Below are 21,500 nucleotides of genomic sequence, written 5' to 3' on the forward strand. Positions count from 1 at the left end.
ATTTTATTTTATTTATTTATTTTTTTTGCGGTACGCGTGCCTCTCACTGTTGTGGCCTCTCCCGTTGCGGAGCACAGGCTCTGGACGTGCAGGCTCAGCGGCCATGGCTCACAGGCCTAGCCGCTCCACGGCATGTGGGATATTCCCGGACCGGGGCACAAACCCTTGTCCCCTGCATCAGCATGCAGACTATCAACCACTGAGCCACCAAGGAAACCCGAGTATATATTTTTTAAAAAAATTATGGACTATGCGCCACTTAAAAATACAGAGCTTTCTGGGTGAATAAATAGTAACCCTACAAATGAATTTGTCCTACCTTTGGAATACTGTAACACACAGGAGCTGCTGAAGGGGGAAATATCAGGATATTCTCTTTGCTAGAGGTAAACTGGATTCTTAACTGAAGACTAGTGGCCTGATTTGTCTGAAGCCTTGTTATCCTAAAATTTGTATGTTTCATGTAGTCATTATTTTCCAGACCAATGCAAAGATAAACTAGGTTTTGTCATATAGACATGTCAACATGATTAAGGGATTATTTGGCAAGAAATGAAGAAGTTTGCTGGGGGAACTGTAGACCTTACAGAATTTTGCAACTACTTAAAACTTATTTCCAATTTTGGAAAATCTTAAAGTCCTTAAATTGCTTAACTGAGGCAACTCTATATAATGGTACACTGTAATAAATTACGTTTCAAAAAGGAAATGCAGAACTGGAAGTTTTTTACTTTCATAATTCCTTTCATCCTCCTTTTAAAATGAGTGTTTAACAAAATTTTGTAGGGAGAGTTAGTATGAAACAGTGTTGTTGAAAATGAACTTAGCACAGGTGATATTGGATGCAACTAGTCTTCAAGATAGAAGAGACAGGAATCAAGCATCAGGAGTACAACAGAGATGAGACTGAAGTATTTGACCTGAGTGATTGGATAAGCTTCTTAAAGATTGTGCCTATCTGCTATATGGAGTCATTCCATAAAGTCAGTATTCTAATAATTTTTAGCATTTTGATCTTAGGATATGTTTAAAAGGCAATAGTACTTTTAGGGCAGATTGCTATGGTGGGTACTAATTTATCCCATGTTATTGAAGCATGAAGACTATGAGAGCTACATCGAATGTAAACTACATAGAAGCTGGGAATCCCACTAGCAGGTGTGGTCCGTAGTAACAATAGGTAGAAAAAATATCAATAAATGGGCAAGTTGTGTCATGTGCTTATGATACGTATAAGAGATAAGGTCATATTACAAGTCAGTGTGAGGCAGTTCAGTAAACAGTATTTAAGGTAAATTTGTATCTTTAATGGGACCTACTAAAACCAAGGAATAATCTTAGTTTAGAAGAAGACTTGTAAATACTGTTCAATGAGATAAAATACATGAAAATGTTTTATACTATAAAATGTTAGATTTCCAATCATTATTACAATATCTATTACATTTGTGTCCTGTGTTTTTGATTTCCTGCTTATTGTTAAGTTTCTCACATCTTATCAACATGTGAAAATCTGTCATTGTAAAATGCAAAACAAAGTTAGTATCACTACATAGTTATTACACAAAAGGTATTCTAGCAGCTATAAAGAAGAGGCACTATTCCCTTACATGATAGATTACTTATAGAAAAATTTAACCAAAACCACGTCATTACTATCTCCTGGAATAAGCCTTATTATAAACAAGAATTTTTTTTTAAATCACAGCAGTACAGTTTGGTTTGAAAAAAGGAATATGAACTTTCTCTAGACTTGGGACATTGTATTCTTACAGGAGAGCTATTGGAATTAAGAATAACAGCATCTTATGATTTATAGCACATTTACAAAGTAAAGGTCAAAATCTGTAATAAAAAGTGATGTAAAGACTGTGGCTGAGTCCCTTTGCTGTGCACCTGAAGCAATCACACCATTGTTAATTAGCTATACTCCAATATAAAATAAAAAGTTTAAAAAAGATGTAAATAAAAATGGAATTGGGCTTCCCTGGTGGTGCAGTGGTTAAGAATCCTCCTGCCAATGCAGGGGACACAGGTTCAAGCCCTCGTCTGGGAAGATCCCACATGCCACGGAGCAACTAACCCCATGCGCCGCAACTACTGATCCTGCACTCTAGAACCTGTGAGCCACTACTGAGCCCACCTGCCACAACTACTGAAGCCCACGCGCCTAGAACCCATGCTCTGCAACAAGGGAAACCACTGCAATGAGAAGCCCGCACACCATAATGAGTAGTAGCCCCCGCTCACGGCAACTAGAGAAAGCCCACACGCAGCAATGAAGACTCAAAGCAGCCAAAAATAAAATAAAGAAAAAAAGAACAAAAATTTTTTTTAATTAAAAAAAAAAAAGAAAAATGGAATTGTTTTTATTTAATATTGATTAACATTATATCGGACCTTTTTTCTTTCTTGTTAATAATTATTCCAGTTAGTGAATATTTAATAAAAGGATAGCTTTAAGAAATGACCAATGCATTCTATTTTATGTTTAGGTTAATGCAGGTTAATCGTCATTTATATGAAATGGTTATGCACTTACTCAAGCTGACTTCTCACGGTACTCTAGGGCATTTATCACAATCTCATAAAATTGTGGATAGCTTTATCTCTTTCAGGAATTTCAGTCATTCTTTTGTCCTGAAAGGACAAAATTTGTTAGTAATCCATAAAGAATATGATTCATTAAGTGTGGAAATCTTCAGTAAATTCATATTCATCACATTTTTATTATTTCTAAGAATTCCAGGAACCACCCAACCTAATTTTAGCTTTTGCTTTGTAACAAATGAAAATCTTTCAAGAGCATATGGATCTTATCACACATAATAAAAAGTAAACAGATATTTCCCTTTGGATATGTGCATTCCATAGACATCTAATACTTGGTTATATTTCACTGTATCGAAACTATACGGGCTCCAAAGGAGATAGAAATACAGTTCTTGGCCTCCACAAGTAGGGGGAAAAGCTTCCCTTGGTAAAATACCCAGAAAACTATTCTAAGAAAATTCATTCCTGCATGAATGCAGTGAACAAATATTAAGTAAGTATCAGCTATGTGGCCAGCTCCTGGTTTAGTAACTGGGAAATTACCAGTGAACAAAACAGAAATCCTGGTCTTTGTGGAGCACATTCTAGTGGAGGAGATAAACAAACCAGAAAACAAAGATAAGTGAAATAGGTAATATGTTGTCATGCCGTGAAGAAAAATAAAATATATTTTATTTTTATTAAGGAAGGGGATATAGGGAGTGTTAGGGCATTGCAGTTTCAAGTAGGGTGCCAACAAAGGCTTAACAGAGCAGAAGTTTGCTTGAATGAAGACCTAAGGGAGATGAGGGAATTATTTATTGTATCTATTCCAGGCAAAGGAATAACAAAGTGCTTGAGACCCTTATGTGGGAGCATGCCCAGCATGTTTGAGGAGCAGCAAGGAAGCAAAGTGGGGCTAAAGAGGAACAGAGGAGACTAAAGGAAGCTGTTAAAATAACCCAGACAAGTGATGATAGTGGCTCACAGTACTGTGGTAGCAGTGGAGGTGGCGAGAAATCAGCGCTGCTGACAGTTTGGATACGGGTTATGAAAGAGAGGGGGAATCAGGATTTTTGATTTGCTAAATGAGAGGGTAGAATTTCCATTAACTGAGATAGGGGATACTGCAGGAGGAGTGGAGTATGGGAAGAAAGATTGGAGCTGTATTTTGGACATGTTTGAGATACCTATTAATCATCTCAGTGGAGAGGTCAAGCAGGCAGTTGGATATGGCATTTTGTGGCATTTGGGAGAGAGGTTTGGCTGGAGAGGTAAGTATGAGCAAATGTGTGATATGTTGATGAACTGTGCTAAGAATTAATAGTAGGAGAAAAATCAGTAAAGGAAAGGCTTCAGGAAGGAAGATAATTCCTAAGCTGGGCCTTCGATTAATGGAAAAGAAAGAGAAGAGGATTCTAGTTAGGGAAAATGCCCTAGCATCTTAGAATATTATGTAGAAATAAATCTGAATACTTTACTACCTTGGTTTTTTTTTTCTTTTCACTTGGAACTTTTATAGAGCATCATATAGTATTATGGAACAATAGGTGCACAGGAAATATTTGTTGACTAATAAATGAGAATAATATTTTTCAAAGTTTATTTTATTAACCAGTATTTAATCACTGAACATTTAGGGTTTTAAAAAAAATTCTGGATATTTTTATTGTGCTAAAATATGCATAACATAAGCTTTACCATTTCAGCCATTTTTAAGTGTACAGTTCAGTGGCACTAGGTACATTCTGAAACTCAGTTTTGTGTATAAAAATATCCTCTGTTTTCAAAAAATCAACATTGTTGCTTCTGAGCAAAAAGAATTTAGAACTGATTGGGCTTTACTTCTAAGAGCAACGAGTATTCTGCAACATAATCCTAAATGATTATCGCTTTTGTTTGAAAGATTGGGAGAAGTCCAAAAAGCAAAAATGAAAAGTAGTGCCTTACTTCTAAAACAGATGTTTTCTTTCCTTGAAAACTGAATTTCCATTAAGTGAGTGTCATTTGTATTTGTATGGGTCACTAATGAATGTGTCTTATTTATCTTTGATTACTGGTACCTCACACAGAAACCAAATGCTCAAATAAAATTGTGGTATATATCTGGAGCTTAAGGAGTTTTCAAAAATGAAATGAGTATGCCCTGTTTCATAATTTCTTTGCCTACTTGCTTCTCAGATCCTCTTAAAGTATGTTTATTTTTAGTTTGAGTTTTGTAAATTATATTTTATAATTAATTTTGTGTTTTGTAAATTACATGAAAGTATGTGATATGTCTATATTTTGTGAGTTATAAACCTAGGAAATTGTCCGTCTGTTGATTACAGTGTTTCTTTCTTTAGGGAACAAAGAAAGATGAGATTGAAGGTGAAGTGGAAGTGTCTGGTTTAATTCAGCCTGCAGAAGTGTTTGCTCCCAAAAGCCTGGTGTTGGTATCCAGATTAGATTATCCAGAAATTTTTAGGGTAAAGAACTCATAGTTGTCATTATTGATTTGTATTATTGTATAAATCTATTTTGAGTGAAACACGGTAACAAACTCTTTGTATCTAAAATATCTTTAAATTGATTAGGAATTCATCAATAGAATAAAATTACTGTGAACAGAAGAAATGTATTTCATGTTGGATAAAATAAGTACCTGAGTAAGTTAATATGACTATTTAAACTTCTAAGGATGTAGTGTTTGTTTTAAAATAGGTCCCATCTTTACTGACTCCAAAATTTATGAATCCTAAAGAAATCTTTTGATTACCTGTATCAAATTTAAAATGCATTAGTAATATAACAACTTAGTGTATTTTTATTGATCTTCTTTTTAGGAGTCCAGATTCAAGGAAATAGGATAAATATTTGTGATTTCAAATAGTTGTGATCATGCTGCTATCCATATAGCTTTAAAATATTGTTTACTTCCAGATATTTTATTTTTTTAGATAGTTAGAATTTGCAAATGTAGAAAAAATTTACTTTAGTTACAAATACATTTAAGCTTTTCAAGAAGAGGGCTTATTTTTCTTATTTCATTTGCTGTCTTTAATAGTAGTAATGTTGACCATTGTCCAGAGTCACAGATCTTCTTTGGAAGGTATAAACTATACCTTAAAATTTCTCAAGGATTTGGGAAATTGATACATAATTTCTGGAAAACTTTTTCATATTGTTGAGATTATATATATTCTTAGTGTCAAGATTTCAATGACAGTGGCTAACTCCTAACAGATACTAATTTTTTAGTTATAAGTTTTAATAAACTGAGAGATTCATATGATTACATTTTGTCTTCCATTTTTCCACCTACCTTCTTCTGAGCTTAAAGTGTTAATCATGTCTTGTCTCTATTTTGCTATTCTTTGTAATAATTCACATAAGTTAAGTTTTTCTATAGAATAAATGTTCTGAATTTATAAGAATCACAAAACAAGAAAAAGTTTCTAAGTTTTTATCTTGAAATTTGGAGTTCTGCAAAATCAGTTGAGACAGAAACAGTTTTGAGCCCTACAAATTTGCTAGTGGTTATCTAAGCACAAACACCTGTTTTACAAATTATGGATTTCTGCTTTTTATAAACTCATCTCAAAAGCTCATTTAGAGCTTCTGGTTCTGGAGGAAAATTTAATAAACTTAATAACGTTTGCTGCTTAAAATTTGTTCCATGGTCACTGTAGAATCTACAAGGTTCAAAGAGAAATTTTCCTGGAAGCAGATGTCACAACAATTTGTTTTTAGTGCTTGCTTTTTCCATGAAATAACTACATGCATCTTTTCTTTGCAGGCTTGCCTGGGTTTGATCTATACTGTATATGTGGACAGTCTGAATGTCTCCTTGGAAAGTCTCATTGCAAACCTGTGTGCGTGTCTTGTCCCAGCGGCTGGAGGGTCTCAGGTAAATAGAATAAAAAGGGAGATGAAGAGGGCCTGCTTCTCTTCTCCTCTCCTCCAGTAAATTTAATTTATGAGGAGAAGGAAAAAAAGAATTCTTTAAATATTTTCGTTTTAAAGAGGATCTTAGTTTAATTAAGCATTGTCCCTATGGTCTGCCTTCTAGAGACTCAAGATTCTATTCTTAGGTTATAGGGTTAATTTTAACACAGGGTTCACCTTTCACATAGCATAGTTAGAAGTCATATTCTGTGTAACTTGAACTCTAGCTTACGCTTTCTTGGAAATACACTTTTTTAAGTTGAACTTCAAATGTGTTCTTTGTACCTTTCTTATTATTCCTCTGTATGGTTATGCCTCATTTTATTAACTTAAAAATTTTTTCAGTGATAAAAATTAGGAGGTAACATTAAGAAAACTTTTAATATAATTCTTTGTAACATTATAACTACTTCTGGATAGATTAATTCATTTTTTCATTTCCCTGGATAAAAGCAATTATATGTGGTCCTAAAACCATTTTGTATGTTATGTGTAATCTTTAATAGAATAGCTTGCATTTAAGCTTCAAAAGAGGAGGGCTTATTTTTCTCATCTCAGTTTGCTACCTTTAGTAATGATAATGTTGACCATTGTCCAAAAATCACAGATCTTCTTTGGAAAATATAATCTATACTTAAAATTTCCCAAAGATTTTGTCATAGATTGAGCCCATGAGGACATTAAAGTCTTCTACTGAAATAAAACTTTCTCAAAGTGGCATGTTTTTCATCTTCTGTATGTCTTGAAATTTTTATATTCGTCTCTGAAGTAGAAAAATGAGAACTTCAGTTGCTATGACTTAATATTTCTAGGGAACATTTTTTTTTAAGGCTCCTTTCCTTAAGTCCTAAAATTGATTAGCTGATCACTTATTTTGCTTATTCTTATGTAATATTGAGGAAAAGGACAGCACTCTAAAAATTACAGTTTTTTATCCTCAGTCTGCTAGAGATGTTACTTATAGTAAAAATGGCATATTTTTTCCGTGCCCTTTGCCTTTTTAGCTGTCTCCTGTCTTTCCTAGTGTCTTTTGGTTACTCAAGGTTTTTCTCCTCCTGCACTCTCCTCCCTCATTCTCCTATTTCTGCTACAAGGGCATAATATGAAATGTGAGTTTGGTCACGATTGGACCTAAACTTTAAAGCAGCCAAGTTGTTTTATGAGCCTTTATTATGATGGGAATTTTGTTGACATGATTTTATTTTATTTATTTTTTAATTTTAAAAACGTTTGTATTGTAGCTGCTAGAAATTTTTAAATTACATGCATGGTTCATATTACTATATTTCTTTTGTTTTTCCACTTTTATTGACATATAACTGGCATATAAATGTTAGCTTTAACATTTTACTATTTTTTAATTAAGTATTATTATCAGTGATTTGTGTATCTCATGATTACTAAATTTTCACCTTTCAACTACTGAATTTTCTTGTACCATATTCATTTGGACACAAAGTAACTTGAATGTTTTGGGCTGCACTATTGCCCTTCGCATCTGTTAATTGGATCTTATATGGTCATCATCTGTTTAAATGTGAACTTCAAAGGGATTTTTTTATCTTAAGAAAATGTCTGAAAAGAAATCATTTGTGGTGTGTGTGTATGTTTTCCGCCCATTCTGCAGAAGCTGTTTTCCTTGGGTGCAGGAGATAGACAGCTGATCCAGACTCCACTGCATGATAGTCTTCCTGTCACAGGCACTAGTGCGGCTCTCCTGTTCCAGCAATTGGGTATGTCTTCTTCTCCCATTTTCAGTGTTCTTATAAAGCCTATGAAAAAAAAGATTTATTTTAAGCCTACATCACCTGACACAAATCAGGAAAATAAAAAGCAAACCATTAGATAACTGATATATAAAATATATAATTATATGGGTTCTAATCTTAACTAGTATTCATTCTTTTTAAAAATTAACCCAGGCCCCTTTTGCTCTTAAGTCAATTAAGCTTTTATTTTATTTATTTTTTTTTTTTCTGTAGTACGCGGGCCTCTCACTGTTGTGGCCTCTCCCGTTGCGGAGCACAGGCTCCGGACGCACAGGCTCAGCGGCCATGGCTCACGAGCCCAGCCGCTCAGCGGCACGCGGGATCTTCCCGGACGGGGGCACGAACCCGTGTCCCCTGCATCGCCAGGTGGATTCCCAACCACTGCGCCACCAGGGAAGCCCCAATTAAGCTTTTAGAAAGTAAACATATTTTCTGTGCTTTAAAAGATGAATAAATAGTATATTTTGTTTTTCCTTAGATGAATTGCTTTTATAGAAACCTTGTCAGATACAACTAAAAGTCCCATCCTTTTCATCCCACCACCTGTATCAGGACTTTAATTTTCTAGCAATGGCTAGGATGACGTATTAGGGGGAGGACACTAGAAAGTGCCCTCTGTACATTGGACAGCTCATACTTCATTAAAGGAGTACTATAACTTAAAAATGAGTATGTTTTAGACCAGTGCTGCCAGAGATTCCCACTTACTTTACCTCATACTTATCCTTTATATGTACCTGTGTAAGAGTGTTCCACTCTCTTTGATTCAGTCTTTCTCATTTTTCTCCATCTGTGTTTGTCTTTTTCTAGTTGAATTGAAACCTTCCCTTTCCTGGGGCTCATAGTCTAGTTCTCCATGGAATTCTTAATTCCTTGCACAAAAATTCTACCTTCTTATTTCCCTCCTATCTCATGTTGAATTTTACTCCCTGCTTAACTCTGAAATTTATCTCTCCTTTTTCTTTAGTGGCCCCATCCTAATTCTTCTGCTGTGACTTCAGTCAGTGAAATTTAGAAAGCCTTAGAAGAGATTAATGTAAATACAAGTAGAGTTTCTAGTATCCTAATAAAGATGAATGGTGACATCAACCCCAAAGTAGTAGTTCTCTATTACATCTGCCCCCACCTTAGGGGTTTAAACTCTCAAAAATTACATATTCCTTCTCTTCCTCCCTGAAAGTTTCTGCTCATTGAGTCATCTCAACCAAGTTCTAATTTAATTAAAGCTATTTTCCTTAACGTGTGAAATAGGTACTGTCTCCCTGGTGGCACTTACTTCTCTAAAGAATATCTTGTTGGCTAAAACCTCCCTCCACAAACTTTTGGATATAATCTTAGGGGTTCATGGACTACCTACAGCCTGTCCGTGGTCCCTCCTAATCACTGACTTAATTGATTTTAGCTAACCACTATTCACCTGACCTTTTTCAGTTAAGAGGACCTATATACCTCTAAAGGGTCAATCAAAGCAAAGGTCTACCATGAAGAGGAATAGAAGGATATGCCACAAAATTTCACATTCCCAAATGCTACCATTGATCTTATACTTAATGCGTGCCTTATAAACCTCTCATGCTTTTGCATTTTTACAATGATTTGAAGGGAAGGGCAGGGATTATTACTGGCATTAATGCCCAGGACCCAGGGATATTAAACATTCTTCATGCATAATATATATGCACCAGAAGATTTTTTACCTCAAATACTAGTAGCACTCCTGATGAGAAAAACTGCTATCGATAAAGTATAAATTTATAAAACCTGGACCTCTCTTCCAGTAATGATGGCCTTTGTAATTCAGGCTGACCCTCTTAACAATGAATAAATACTAGGAAAGCTATACAAGTATAAACAACTTCTACTTGAAAGCGTCAGAAGCAGTAAATAATGACCAAACCATGGTCCAAGATAAGAAAAAAACCTAGAGAAGTGAACCAGACATTTGGGACCATTTTTTCCCAAGCATCTCTTGATTTTGAAAGAAGTTACTGAAAAACTGATCTCTGTACTGTTGATATCCAGGCGAAGGGGAATATCGGAGTTCAGATTTTACCAAGGGAAATTTCCTTTACAAAGCTCTCTTGCTTTGAGTTGGGACCATAAAAGGACCACATCCTGGGAGAGGGTAAATCACAAGTAGACAGTCCCCCTGAGGAACTGAAGTACAGCTTGAAATCATTTCAGTTCCTAGAAACAGATTAAAATGATCCTTAATGCTACCATATTTAGCCTTATAGTAGGAGTAAAAGTAAATCCTTTCTGGAGCAAGATAACTGCATTCTAGGCCTCCAGTATATCTACAGAGTTTTACATGTATCCCCAGTACTCTCCAAAGAAGACATACAGATGGCCAAGAGCACATGAAAAGATGTTCAACATCACTAGTTATTAGAGAAATACAAATCAAAACTACAGTGAAGTATTACCTCGCACCTGTTAGAGTGGCAATCATCAAAAAATTTGTAAACAGTAAATGCTGGAGAGGGTGTGGAGAAAAGGGAATCCTACACTGTTGGTGGGAATGTAAATTGGTACAGCCACTATGGAGAACAGTGGGGAGATTCCTTTAAAAACTAAAAGTAGAGCTACCATATGATCCAGCAGTCCCACTCCAGGGCATATATCCAGAGAAAACCATAATTTGAAAGGATACAGGCACCCCAGTGTTCATTGAAGCACTGTTTACAATAGCCAGGACATGGAAGCAACCAAAATGTCCATTGATGGTGGAATGGATAAAGCAGATGTGGTACATATATACCATATATATATACACCCATATATGTGGTACATATATACCAATATTACTCAGCCATAGAAAGGAACGAAATAATGCCATCTGCAGCAACCTGGATAGACCTAGAGATTGTCATACTGAGTGAAATAAGTCAGACAGAAAAAGACAAAAATCATATGATAACACATGTGGAATCTAAAAAAATGGTACAAATGAACCTATTTACAAAACAGAAATAGAGTCACAAATGTAGAAAACAAACTTACAGTTACTAAGGGGAAAAGGAGGAGAGATAAATTGGGAGATTGGGATTGACATATACATACTACTGTATATAAAAAATAACTAATAAAAAACTACTGTATAGCACAGGGAACTCTATTCAGTGCTCTGTAACAACCTATATGGGAATGGAGTCTAGAAGAGAGTGGATATATGTATATGTATGGCTGATTCACTTTACTGTACAGCAGAAACTAACACAACATTGTAAATCAAGTATACTCCAATGAAAAAATTAATTAAAAAAAATAAAGCATACCATCAAGTTAAAAAAAAATAACCAGAAACATGAGGACTAAAGCTATCTGAAAGAAATATAAAAGAAACCATAGACAATATAAAAGGCTCCCAGGGGCACCAGAAAGTAGTTATCAGATATTAAAATAACTATGCTTAAATAGTGAAGGAGATGGACAGTCAAGAATGAGAATTTAGGGAGTGACATCAGCAAGATGGCACAATAGGAAGTCCCAGTCCTCGTTCTCCCACAGAAACATCAATTTAACAATTATATACAGACCAAAAACCCTTTGTGAGAATTCCAGAAGCTACTTAAGAAGTTGTGGTACCCCAGTTGATCACAGAGCTGAGAACAGCTACATTGAAACAGGTAAGAAGAGCAAGTTCACTTTACCTGGTCAGCCTCACCCCCAAGCCAGCACAGCCAGCACTGGAAGAGAATGCCCAGCTTGCAGCTTCTCCTTGGGAGAAAGGGAAGGAGAAAAGTGGAGTGTCCTTCCAATGTTCCAGATTTACAAAGGGCTGGCCAAGGAACTGGTTTCTGTCTTGCCATATTCGGAGCACTGACAGAATTAGCATATTTTGGATGCCTGAGGGCCACTGGGAACAAAGAAGGATGAGGGGTGGCTTGCTGCATTGGGAGAAGGTGCACAATCCCTTGGGAAGGAGGGAGAGGAACATTAGCATTCCAACTTTTCAGAGGGCTGCCTGAAGTGGAGGAATAGGAACTTTAGTTTACTGCTAATGGGAGTGTGAATGGGACAGTTACCTTGGAATACAGTTTGACTTTTTTAAAAAGTTAAATAAACTAAATAATCCAGCCATTTCACTCCTAGGCATTTACTTAAGGAAAATGATAGCATTGTCCATAAAAAATATTTGTACATGAATGGTCATATCCATATTTTTATAATAGTGAAAATCTGGAAACAAGCTTAGTGTCCATAAATGTAATGAATAATGGTTATGGTAATGGATAAATAATCTGTGGCATATCCATGCAATGGAATACTACTAGGCAATATAAAGAAATGAATTGTTGATACATATTACCACATGGATTAATATGAAAATAATTATACTCAATGAAAAAAAAAGACAAGAAAGAATGCATCCTATATAATTCAGTTTCTCTAAAGTTCTAGAAAAACTTCAAAAATAAATGAAAAAGAAATTATCGAAATAGAACATCATTTTACAACCCTCGCAGAAGAAAAACAGGCAGATATTATGTTTCTAACCTTGCCAAACACTACCTGTGTTTTGCTAGAGAGCTTAAATCTGATTCTGATCATAGGAAATACAGAAGATGGGGAACATGTTGCCCCAAGAGACTACAGTTGTCAAAAATCCAGGCTCTAGAAAACTATTGGTCAAATGTCCCAGGTTCTTTAACAAATAAATTATAAGGAATGAAGGAGGAGCCTCTAGATTAAAAGGGATTTGAGGGACTCCCCTGCTTCCACTGCTGGGGGCGTGGGTTCGATCCCTGGTCAGGGAACTAAGATCCTATGTGCCACATGGTGTAGTCAAAATTTTTTTTAAAAAAAGATTTGCAACACATCCCATTTTTAATAGAGTGAGATTGAATTATAGTGTCTAGGGATGCACATTTGGGTGATAAGTATGTCTATAGGAGAAGTCAGGAAAATGGTTAATAAAGTCAGGATATTGGTTACTTATGGCAGTAGAGAGGTGATTGTGATTAGAGGAACATAGAAGGGACTTCTAGGGCTGCTAGCAAAGTTTCTTCTTGACCTAGGTAGTGTTTGTAAGATAATTCCTTAAGCTATACATTTGATTTGTATGCTTTTCTACATTTGTCCTTTATCTTACAATACAGACATTTAGAAAACTTGTACAACTGTTTAACTCTTCATATGTACACCTTTTATTTTTTAAAAAAGTACAATGCTTGAATAAATTAGAGATTTTATCCTCAGACAACAAAAAGTCTAGAGATAAGCAGTACAGGACTGATATATTGATTCCTAAATGTCTTCAAGGGAGAGTATGGAAGTTCTACTCTGTGCTTTTTCCTTATTTATTAATAGGGAGTTTTCCCTGACATGACTGGGAGCTTCAAGAACTGCCTTGTCTTGTTATTCTTTGTGCCTTGGGCACAGAAGGCATCAGTTTTTCTTGAATAAATTAATACACTAGCCATGAAGAAAATGGCAGTCATATCTCCTAGGAGAGTTCTGTGTATGGATGAAGTGTGCCAGAACACAATGATTAGCCATTTGAATATCAAATTTCATTATTTTACTCTCTAGTATTTTGAGCTTAGTTATCTTTTGCTTACATATTCAAAATTTACTTTTCCAGGGAAAGAATAAGGAAAAGATAAGAAAGGAAAGGAGAAAGAAAGATGCTTCTAAAACAGCACTGTATGCAGAGTTGTAGTTCTCAGAGCATGTGGTACTGATAATTCTGCTAAAGGCATGCTCTTATCACCAGTCGTTTTGGTTGGACTGTTGTTGAAGGTCAATATTAGACCATTATCAGAGTTCACTACCTGGGTTGGGGGTGGGGCAGTGGTGGTAGATTTTACAAAGCACAGACGGGAAGCAGATAAGACTCTAAGATTCTTTTGTAGCCTTGACTAGCTTTCCTGTAAAAAGTCTAAATGTAGTGATAGCATTTCCTTGGTTCTTCTCTCCAAGGATTGTTATGATAATGAATTTGTTTTTCACAGTTTCAGAGGTCCCTGTGTTTGCCTGAAGTAATTATGTGGACTGCTGCCATTACCCGCCTCATTCCTTAAAATTTTCTGTTAACTATCTTCATCTCCAACTTAACCCCCATTTTATTTATTTGTTTGTATCTTTTTGTAGTCTATGTGAATTGTTTTTGTTTACCTGAAGACTTGTGTTTTGTGTGGAAAATTGTAATTTTTTAATGTTAATAAGATTATATTCACAAGAACTGGTTGCTATAGCCCCTCTGATTTTTTAAATCTAATCCATAGCTCAGGTATCCTTCCTTGACCCAAATAATTTTGTGAAATTCTCACGACATCTTTTGTCATATATATTCACCTATAATTTGGTTTTTAACTACAAATACACTAGTTTTAGAATACTTATTCCCTAATTTTTATAGTATACTATTTATTAGACATTTTTAAAGTCACAGACTAAAATGATCTTGGGCCTTTAGCTATTGTCACTTTGTTCCCATAGTAAAATAACATTAGGCATGTAACATCTATATTTATATTTTATTGACATATAACATATATAAGTTTAAGGTTTACAATGTGGTGATTTGATACTTGTATATACTGAAAAATAATTACCACAATAAGATTAGTTAACACCTCCATCCCCTCATTTGTGTGTGTGCTGTTAACATTTAGGATCTACTCTTTTCACTGTTTTCAAGTATGTAATACAGTATTGTTAATTATAGTCACCATGCTGTACATTAGATTCTCAGAATTTATTCATCTTATACCTGGAATTTGTACCCTTTGACCAATATCTTCCCACTTCCCCCACCCCTTAGCCCCTGGCAACCACCATTCTACTCTTTATTTCTATGAGTTCAGTTTTTTTAGATTCCATATATAAATGAGAATATAGAGTATTTGTCTTTCTCTATCTGACTTATTTCACTTAGCATAGTGCCTTCAGGGTCTATCCATGTTGACATGAAAGACAGGGTTTCCTTCCTTTTTATGGTTGAATAATATTCCAATGTAGTATATATATATTTTCTTTTTCCATTCATCCATTGATGGACACTTAGGTTGTTTCCATGTCCTGGCTATTATGAATAATGCTACAATGAACACATGAGTGTAGATACCTCTTTGAGATAGTGATTTCATTTCCTTTGGATATATACCCAGAAGTGGAATTGCTGGATCATATGGTAGTTCTATTTTTTTATTTCTTTTTTTTTTTTTTTTTTTTTTTTTTTTTTTTTTTTTTTTTTTTTTTTTTTTTTTTCTGCGCTATGCGGTCCTTTCACTGCTGTGGCCTCTCCCGTTGCGGAGCACAAGGCACAAGCTCTGGACGCGCAGGTTCAGCCGCTCCGCGGCATGTGGGATCTTCCCGGACCGGGGCACGAACCTGTGTCCCCTGCATCGGCAGGCGGACTCGCAACCACTGCGCCACAGGGGAAGCCCTATTTTTTTATTTCTTGAGGAAGCTTCATACTGTTTAACATAGTAGCTGGACCAATTTACATTCCCACCAACAGTGTAGAAGAATTCCCTCTTCTCTTTTGATAATAATCATTCTAACTGTTGTAAGATGGTATCTCATTGTGGTTTTGATTTACATTTCCATGATGATTAGTGAAGTTGAGCATCTTTTCATGTGCCTGTTGGCATTTGTATATCTTCTTTGGAAAAACATCTATTCAAGTCTTTTGCCCATTTTTTAATCTTTTTTTTTTTCTTTTTGCTATAGAGTTGTATGAGTTCCTGATATATTTTAGATATTAATATCTTATCAAATAGTTGGTTTGCATGTTATTTCGCCTATTCTGTAAACTGCCTTTTCGTTTTGCTGATAGTTTCATTTACTGTTCAGAAACTTTTTAGTTGGTGTAGTCCCACTTGTTTGTTTTTGCTTTTGCTGCTTGAGCTTTGGGTGTCACATCCAAAAAATCGTTGCCAAGACCAATATCAAGAAGATTTTTCCCTGTTTCCTTTAGTAGTTTTATAGTTTTGGTTCTTTTATTTATTATTTAATACACTTCGCGTTATTTTTTGTGAGTGGTGTGAGATAGGGGTCCAATTTCATTCTTTTGTGCATGAATATCCAATTTTTCCAGCATCACTTGTTGAAGAGACTGTCCTTTCCTCATTGAATATTTTTGGCTTCTTTGTCAAATATTAGTTGACTGCATAAGTGTGAACTTCTTTCTACACTCTCAATTCTATTCCATTGATATATGTGTCTGTTTTTATGCCAGTACTATACTTTTTGATTACTGTAGCCTTGTAATATAGTTTAAAATCAGTAATTGTGAAACCTTTAGCTCTGTTCTTCTTTCTCAGGATCCCTTTGGCTATCTAGGGACTTATATGAATTTTAGGATTGATTTTTTTTTCTATGTCTATGAAAAATATAATTATTTTGATTGCATTGAATCCATAGGTGGCTTGAGGTAGTATGGATATTTCAACAATGTTAATTCTTCCGATTTATGAATATGGGAAATATTTCAATTTATTTGTGTCTTCTTCAGTTTCTTTAATCAAAGTTTCATAGTTTTCAATGTAGAGATCTTTTACCTCCTTGGTTAAATTTATTCCTAAGTATTTTATTCATTTTGATGCTACTGTAAATGGGATTATTTTAGTTCTTTTTCAGATAGTTCATTGTTAGTATATAGAAATGCAACCGATTTTTGTATGTTGATTTTATATCCTGTAACTTTACTGAATATATTTATTAGTTCTAACAACTCTTTGGTGGAGTCTTTAGGATTTCCTATATATAAGATCATATATTCTGCAAATGGAGACAGTTTTACTTCTTCCATTCGGATTTGGATGCTTTCTATTTCGTTTTCTTCCCTAATTGCTCTGGCGAGGACTTCCGGTACTGTGCTGAAGAGGAGTGGGCAGCCTTGTCCTGTTCCTGATCTTAGCAGGAAAGCTTTCGTGCTTTCACTGTTAAATATTCAATAAGGTGTTAGCTGTGGGCTTGTCATATGTGGTATTTATTATGTTGGGGTATGTTTTTTCTGTACCCAATTTGTTGAGAGTTTTTATCATGAAAGAATGTTCAATCAGATGTTTTTTCTGCATCTGTTGAGATAATCATAGGATTTTAAAAATCTTTAATTTCATTAGTGTGGTATATCACATTGATGGATTTGTATATGTTGAACTCTCCTTACATTCTGGGAGTAAATTCCACTTGACCATTGTATATAATCCTTTTAATGTGCTGTTGAATTTATTTTGCTGGTGTTTATTGAGAATTTTCATGTCTATGTTAATCAGTAATATTGGCCTGCAGTTTTCTTTTCTTACAGAGTCCTTATCTGGCTTTGTTATTAGGGTAATTCTGGCCTTAGGGAGTGTTCCTTCCTCTTCAGTTTTTTGGAAGAGTTTGAGAAGAATTGGTGTTAATTCTTCTCTAAGTGTTTGGTAGAATTCACCAGTGAAACCATCTGGTCCAGAACTTTTCTTTGTTGGGAGGTTTTGATTACCGTTTCAATCTCCTTATTCGTTATTGGTCTGATCAAGATTTTTATTTCCTCATGATTCCATCTTGGTATAAACTTTTTTATATGCATACTTTCTTTTTGCTCACCCATATTTAGTCAGTTTTTCATTAGCAATTATTGAGTCAATATTTCTGTGTATTATATCTAATACTAAATATAGATTTTTAAAATTATTAAAATAGCTAGAGTTTTTTTTCAGTTTATCTTATAAACATAATTTTTCCTTTTTACATAAATATCCTTAAAATGTTGATTGTAACCATAACTTGCTATTTAGAAAGTTATTTCTGCTTTTAAATATTTTAATGGAAAACTTCTGGCATTCTCTCTTTTGCCTTCCTCTGGAAAAGCTTCTGTTTGTAATGCTATATAATTATTCTTAAAGTGACATTAACTTTTATAAGAGTATCAAAAATAATTTATGTTCCTGAAATAGAAAGAAGAAACATGTCAGAGGAAAGAATGAAGGCTTAGGTTGTGGAAAATGGTTCTCTTTAAAGGTAACACCTTTAAGAAGAATATGTTGATTGGTAAATTTATGAACCACATGATTAGTGCATCAATTGTAGAACGATTTTTGTTCTTTTTCCTTAAATGATCAAAATCTAGTGTCTTGGATCATATTACTATTTTCATTAGTTTTCCTAGATTATTCATATAGCATTATTAGTTGTTTTAGTCTTATTCTCAGTTATAATGAAAAAAATGAAGTAGCCATTTTCTTTCTCAATACATGTAGTTTAAAAGGTACTTGTAGGAACTTCTCTGATGGCGCAGTGGTTAAGAATCCACCTGCCAATGCAGGGGACGTGGGTTCAAGCCCTCGTCCGGGAAGATCCCACATGCTGCGCAGCAACTAAGCCTGTGCGTCACAACTACTGAGCCTGCACTCTGGAGCCCGTGAGCCACAGCTACTGAGCCCATGTGCAACAGCTATTGGCCTGCACACCTAGAGCCCATGCTCTGCAACAAGAGAAGCCACCGCAATGAGAATCCTGTGCACCACAGTGAAGGGTAGCCCCCGCTTGCACACAGCAACAAAGAGAGAGAGAGCCTGCACGCAGCAACAAAGACCCAATGTGACTGAAAAATTAATTAATTAATTAATTATTAAAATTTTTTAAAATGAAAAAAAGGTAGTTGGAGAATTTGCGGGCACAAGAGTTTAGACCATTACTATAAATGGCATATTGTGCTCTAGGTAGGAAAGGAGGAAATTGGAAATTTAGTGTTTTACTGTAACTATATTTATGATTAATCACTTTTTGACCATTTATGAATTTATTTATTTATTTATTTAGGGCTGCGTTGGGTCTTTGTTGCTGCGCGGGCTTTCTCTAGTTGTGGTGAGTGGGGGCTACTCTTCGTTATGGTACACGGTCTTCTTGTTTCGGCGCACGGGCTCAGTAATTGTGGCATGTGTACTCAGTAGTTGTGGCTAGCGGGCTCCAGAGCACAGGCTCAGCAGTTGTGGCACACTGGCTTAGTTGCTCCACAGCATGTGGGATCTTCCCGGACCAGGGATCAAACCTGCGTCCCCTGCGTTGGCAAGCAGATTCTTAACCACTGCGCTACCAGGGAAGTCCATCATTTTTTGACAGTTTAGATGTCAACTGTTTGTCTTGGGGATTTGAAACAAATCTCACTAGTCTGTCCTGGAGCACTTTTCTGAAGAAACTTCTTACCATGTCTGCTTTATTACAGTGTCCTAAGAATTTCTAGGGAAGACTGTTCAATTTACATTTTGGTAATAAATAGCACAAAGAATAACCTTTCTATAATGCCTATCTGCAGGAGTATATTTTTCTCATCAGATATTTACAAAACCATTACCATGTGCCAGGTCCTGTGCTAGTCACTAGGGATATAAAGATGAAACAACCTCAGCCCTTATCCCAGATAATGCTTTTAACCTAGTGGAGAAACAGATACATTTTAAAAATTACAGTACAGTATAATTAGTGCAATAATAGAGATACTAAGAGCTAACTCTTACTAGATAGAAAAGTGGAAGAAGGACATTCTAGGCAGAAAGAAAAACATAAGCAACGGTATAGAGCCATGACAGGCCTTCACGAAATAGTAGGATGTTTGTTGAAGCTTGAGCATTCAGAAGTAGTCAGAATGTTACCAGGAAATTGATTGCTTTCTTCTCAAAATTAAACATTAAATATTTATGCTAGTTTTATAAAGGAAACCATTTTTAAAATACCAAAGACTGACAGTCATTGACCAATGGAGTGCTTGTTGACTCATGTACTACGCTTGCTAGAATTACACAAAATAAAGTATGTGCTTGCTACATGATATCATTTGAGGACAGTTCATAAGAATCCTGATTCAAAACTATCTTCTCCATTTTCCTTTTATGGCGTTTAAATGGTACCACTAAATAGTTACCTCTGTCTTTGAATTGAGTTATCCTTTAATGAATGCAAATGTCTGAGGAAAGATAGCTATTAACTGTTATCCACCATTGTCACAAAGTTCTCTTGTGTAAAATATCATTTTGTTCTGTTTTTAGCCCTGCACTGCGCAGCATGTGGGATCTTAGTTCCCCGACCAGGGATCAAATGTGCAGGCCCACTGCAGTGGAAGCACTGATTCTTAACCACTGGACTACCAGGGAAGTTGTCTTTGAACACTTTAGAGATTAATATTCTTATAAAATATGGTTATTCCAACAATTAAGTATGCAACTTACAAATGGTGGCAGGATAAATTATCCTCTTTTCTGTGCTCTGTAGCATATTTTACAGGTCGCTATTCTGTTGTGTGTTAACTATTTTTTTTACCAATCTGCCATCTTCACTGAGCTACGAGCTCCTACAAACCTGCCTCAATTTTTTTGATATCTATCCCTAGAGTTCAGCAGTTTCTTATATATCTCAGCAGCTAGGTAAAAATTTAACAGTAGAGGCAGGGAGGAAAGGGGAGAAGAAAGTTTTAATTAAAAGAGTTCGTTCTGCCAAGGCACTTGCTTCCTATTTGTTCCTTGCTTTAATTCTCCAGTTATTCACTCTATATTATCCTTTCCCTTTGTTTGCTATTCTGCTCCTAAAGCCTCTTTTGTTTCCTGCGTCTTAAATTTAAACATTAAAGTAGATTTAAAAACCTGTTCATTCAGAACAGGCACAGACTAGGAATCTGGACCATTTGGGGTTGATGTGATTACCCTTGACCCAGAGAACCAATTGTGCTGTTCAATAAGGAAGGAAATGTGCTATACCTTTTTACAAAGTTTTGCTTGAGTTGGTCTTCTGTGGATTGTTACTTGGGCTATAGATATACAGTTTTAGATTTGAATTCTTTGTGGTCATAAGTATTTGTTAAATGACTTCTTGTATTTAAAGATTACCAGATTGCTAAACTCTACTTATAAGTATGTAAAGTGTATTTAATTCATGTCACGTTCAAGGGAATAAGCCCATGTTCATAACCACTAAAATATACCCATGCATACTTGCCCAGTTCAGTTACATTTCTTAGTTATTTTTTACTTAGATTTCCATTTATAATACATTTGGAAATAATATACCGAATTTGTAACAAATATTAAACATTGCTTCTCAATGGTAGTTACCAAACTAAACTATATAAAGCTTTAGATAATTTGGGAGGGTAGGGATTTTGTTTTTCTTCATTATTGTATTCCTGATACCTTGTGCATAGTAGCTACTCAACCAACAAATAACAACCGAATGAATGAGAAATCTCCTTTTTCCTGACTTGTATTAAGCCATGACCATTGTTAAGTTTTCTCCATTGTGGATTGACAGAATTATAGTAAATTATTTAAGGCTTTTGGAAATATAGCC

At 35.2% G+C, this 21,500-nt stretch overlaps 1 protein-coding gene across 5 annotated transcripts in view; it reads left to right on the forward strand.

Annotated features, from left to right (window-relative positions):
* SBF2 (SET binding factor 2) overlaps positions 1–21,500 on the forward strand; it is a 502,981-nt gene that overhangs the window by 245,245 nt on the left and 236,236 nt on the right. For all 5 annotated transcript variants that reach the window (XM_067038634.1, XM_059069141.2, XM_067038638.1 and 2 more), the window contains exons 4-6: positions 4,878–5,000; positions 6,311–6,421; positions 8,087–8,192. In XM_067038634.1, coding sequence (XP_066894735.1) covers positions 4,878–5,000; positions 6,311–6,421; positions 8,087–8,192 — 340 coding nt within the window. The remainder of the gene's footprint in view (positions 1–4,877; positions 5,001–6,310; positions 6,422–8,086; positions 8,193–21,500) is intronic.

This window comes from Kogia breviceps, chromosome 7 (assembly GCF_026419965.1).
Source record: "Kogia breviceps isolate mKogBre1 chromosome 7, mKogBre1 haplotype 1, whole genome shotgun sequence".
Taxonomy (NCBI): Eukaryota; Metazoa; Chordata; class Mammalia; order Artiodactyla; family Physeteridae; genus Kogia; species Kogia breviceps.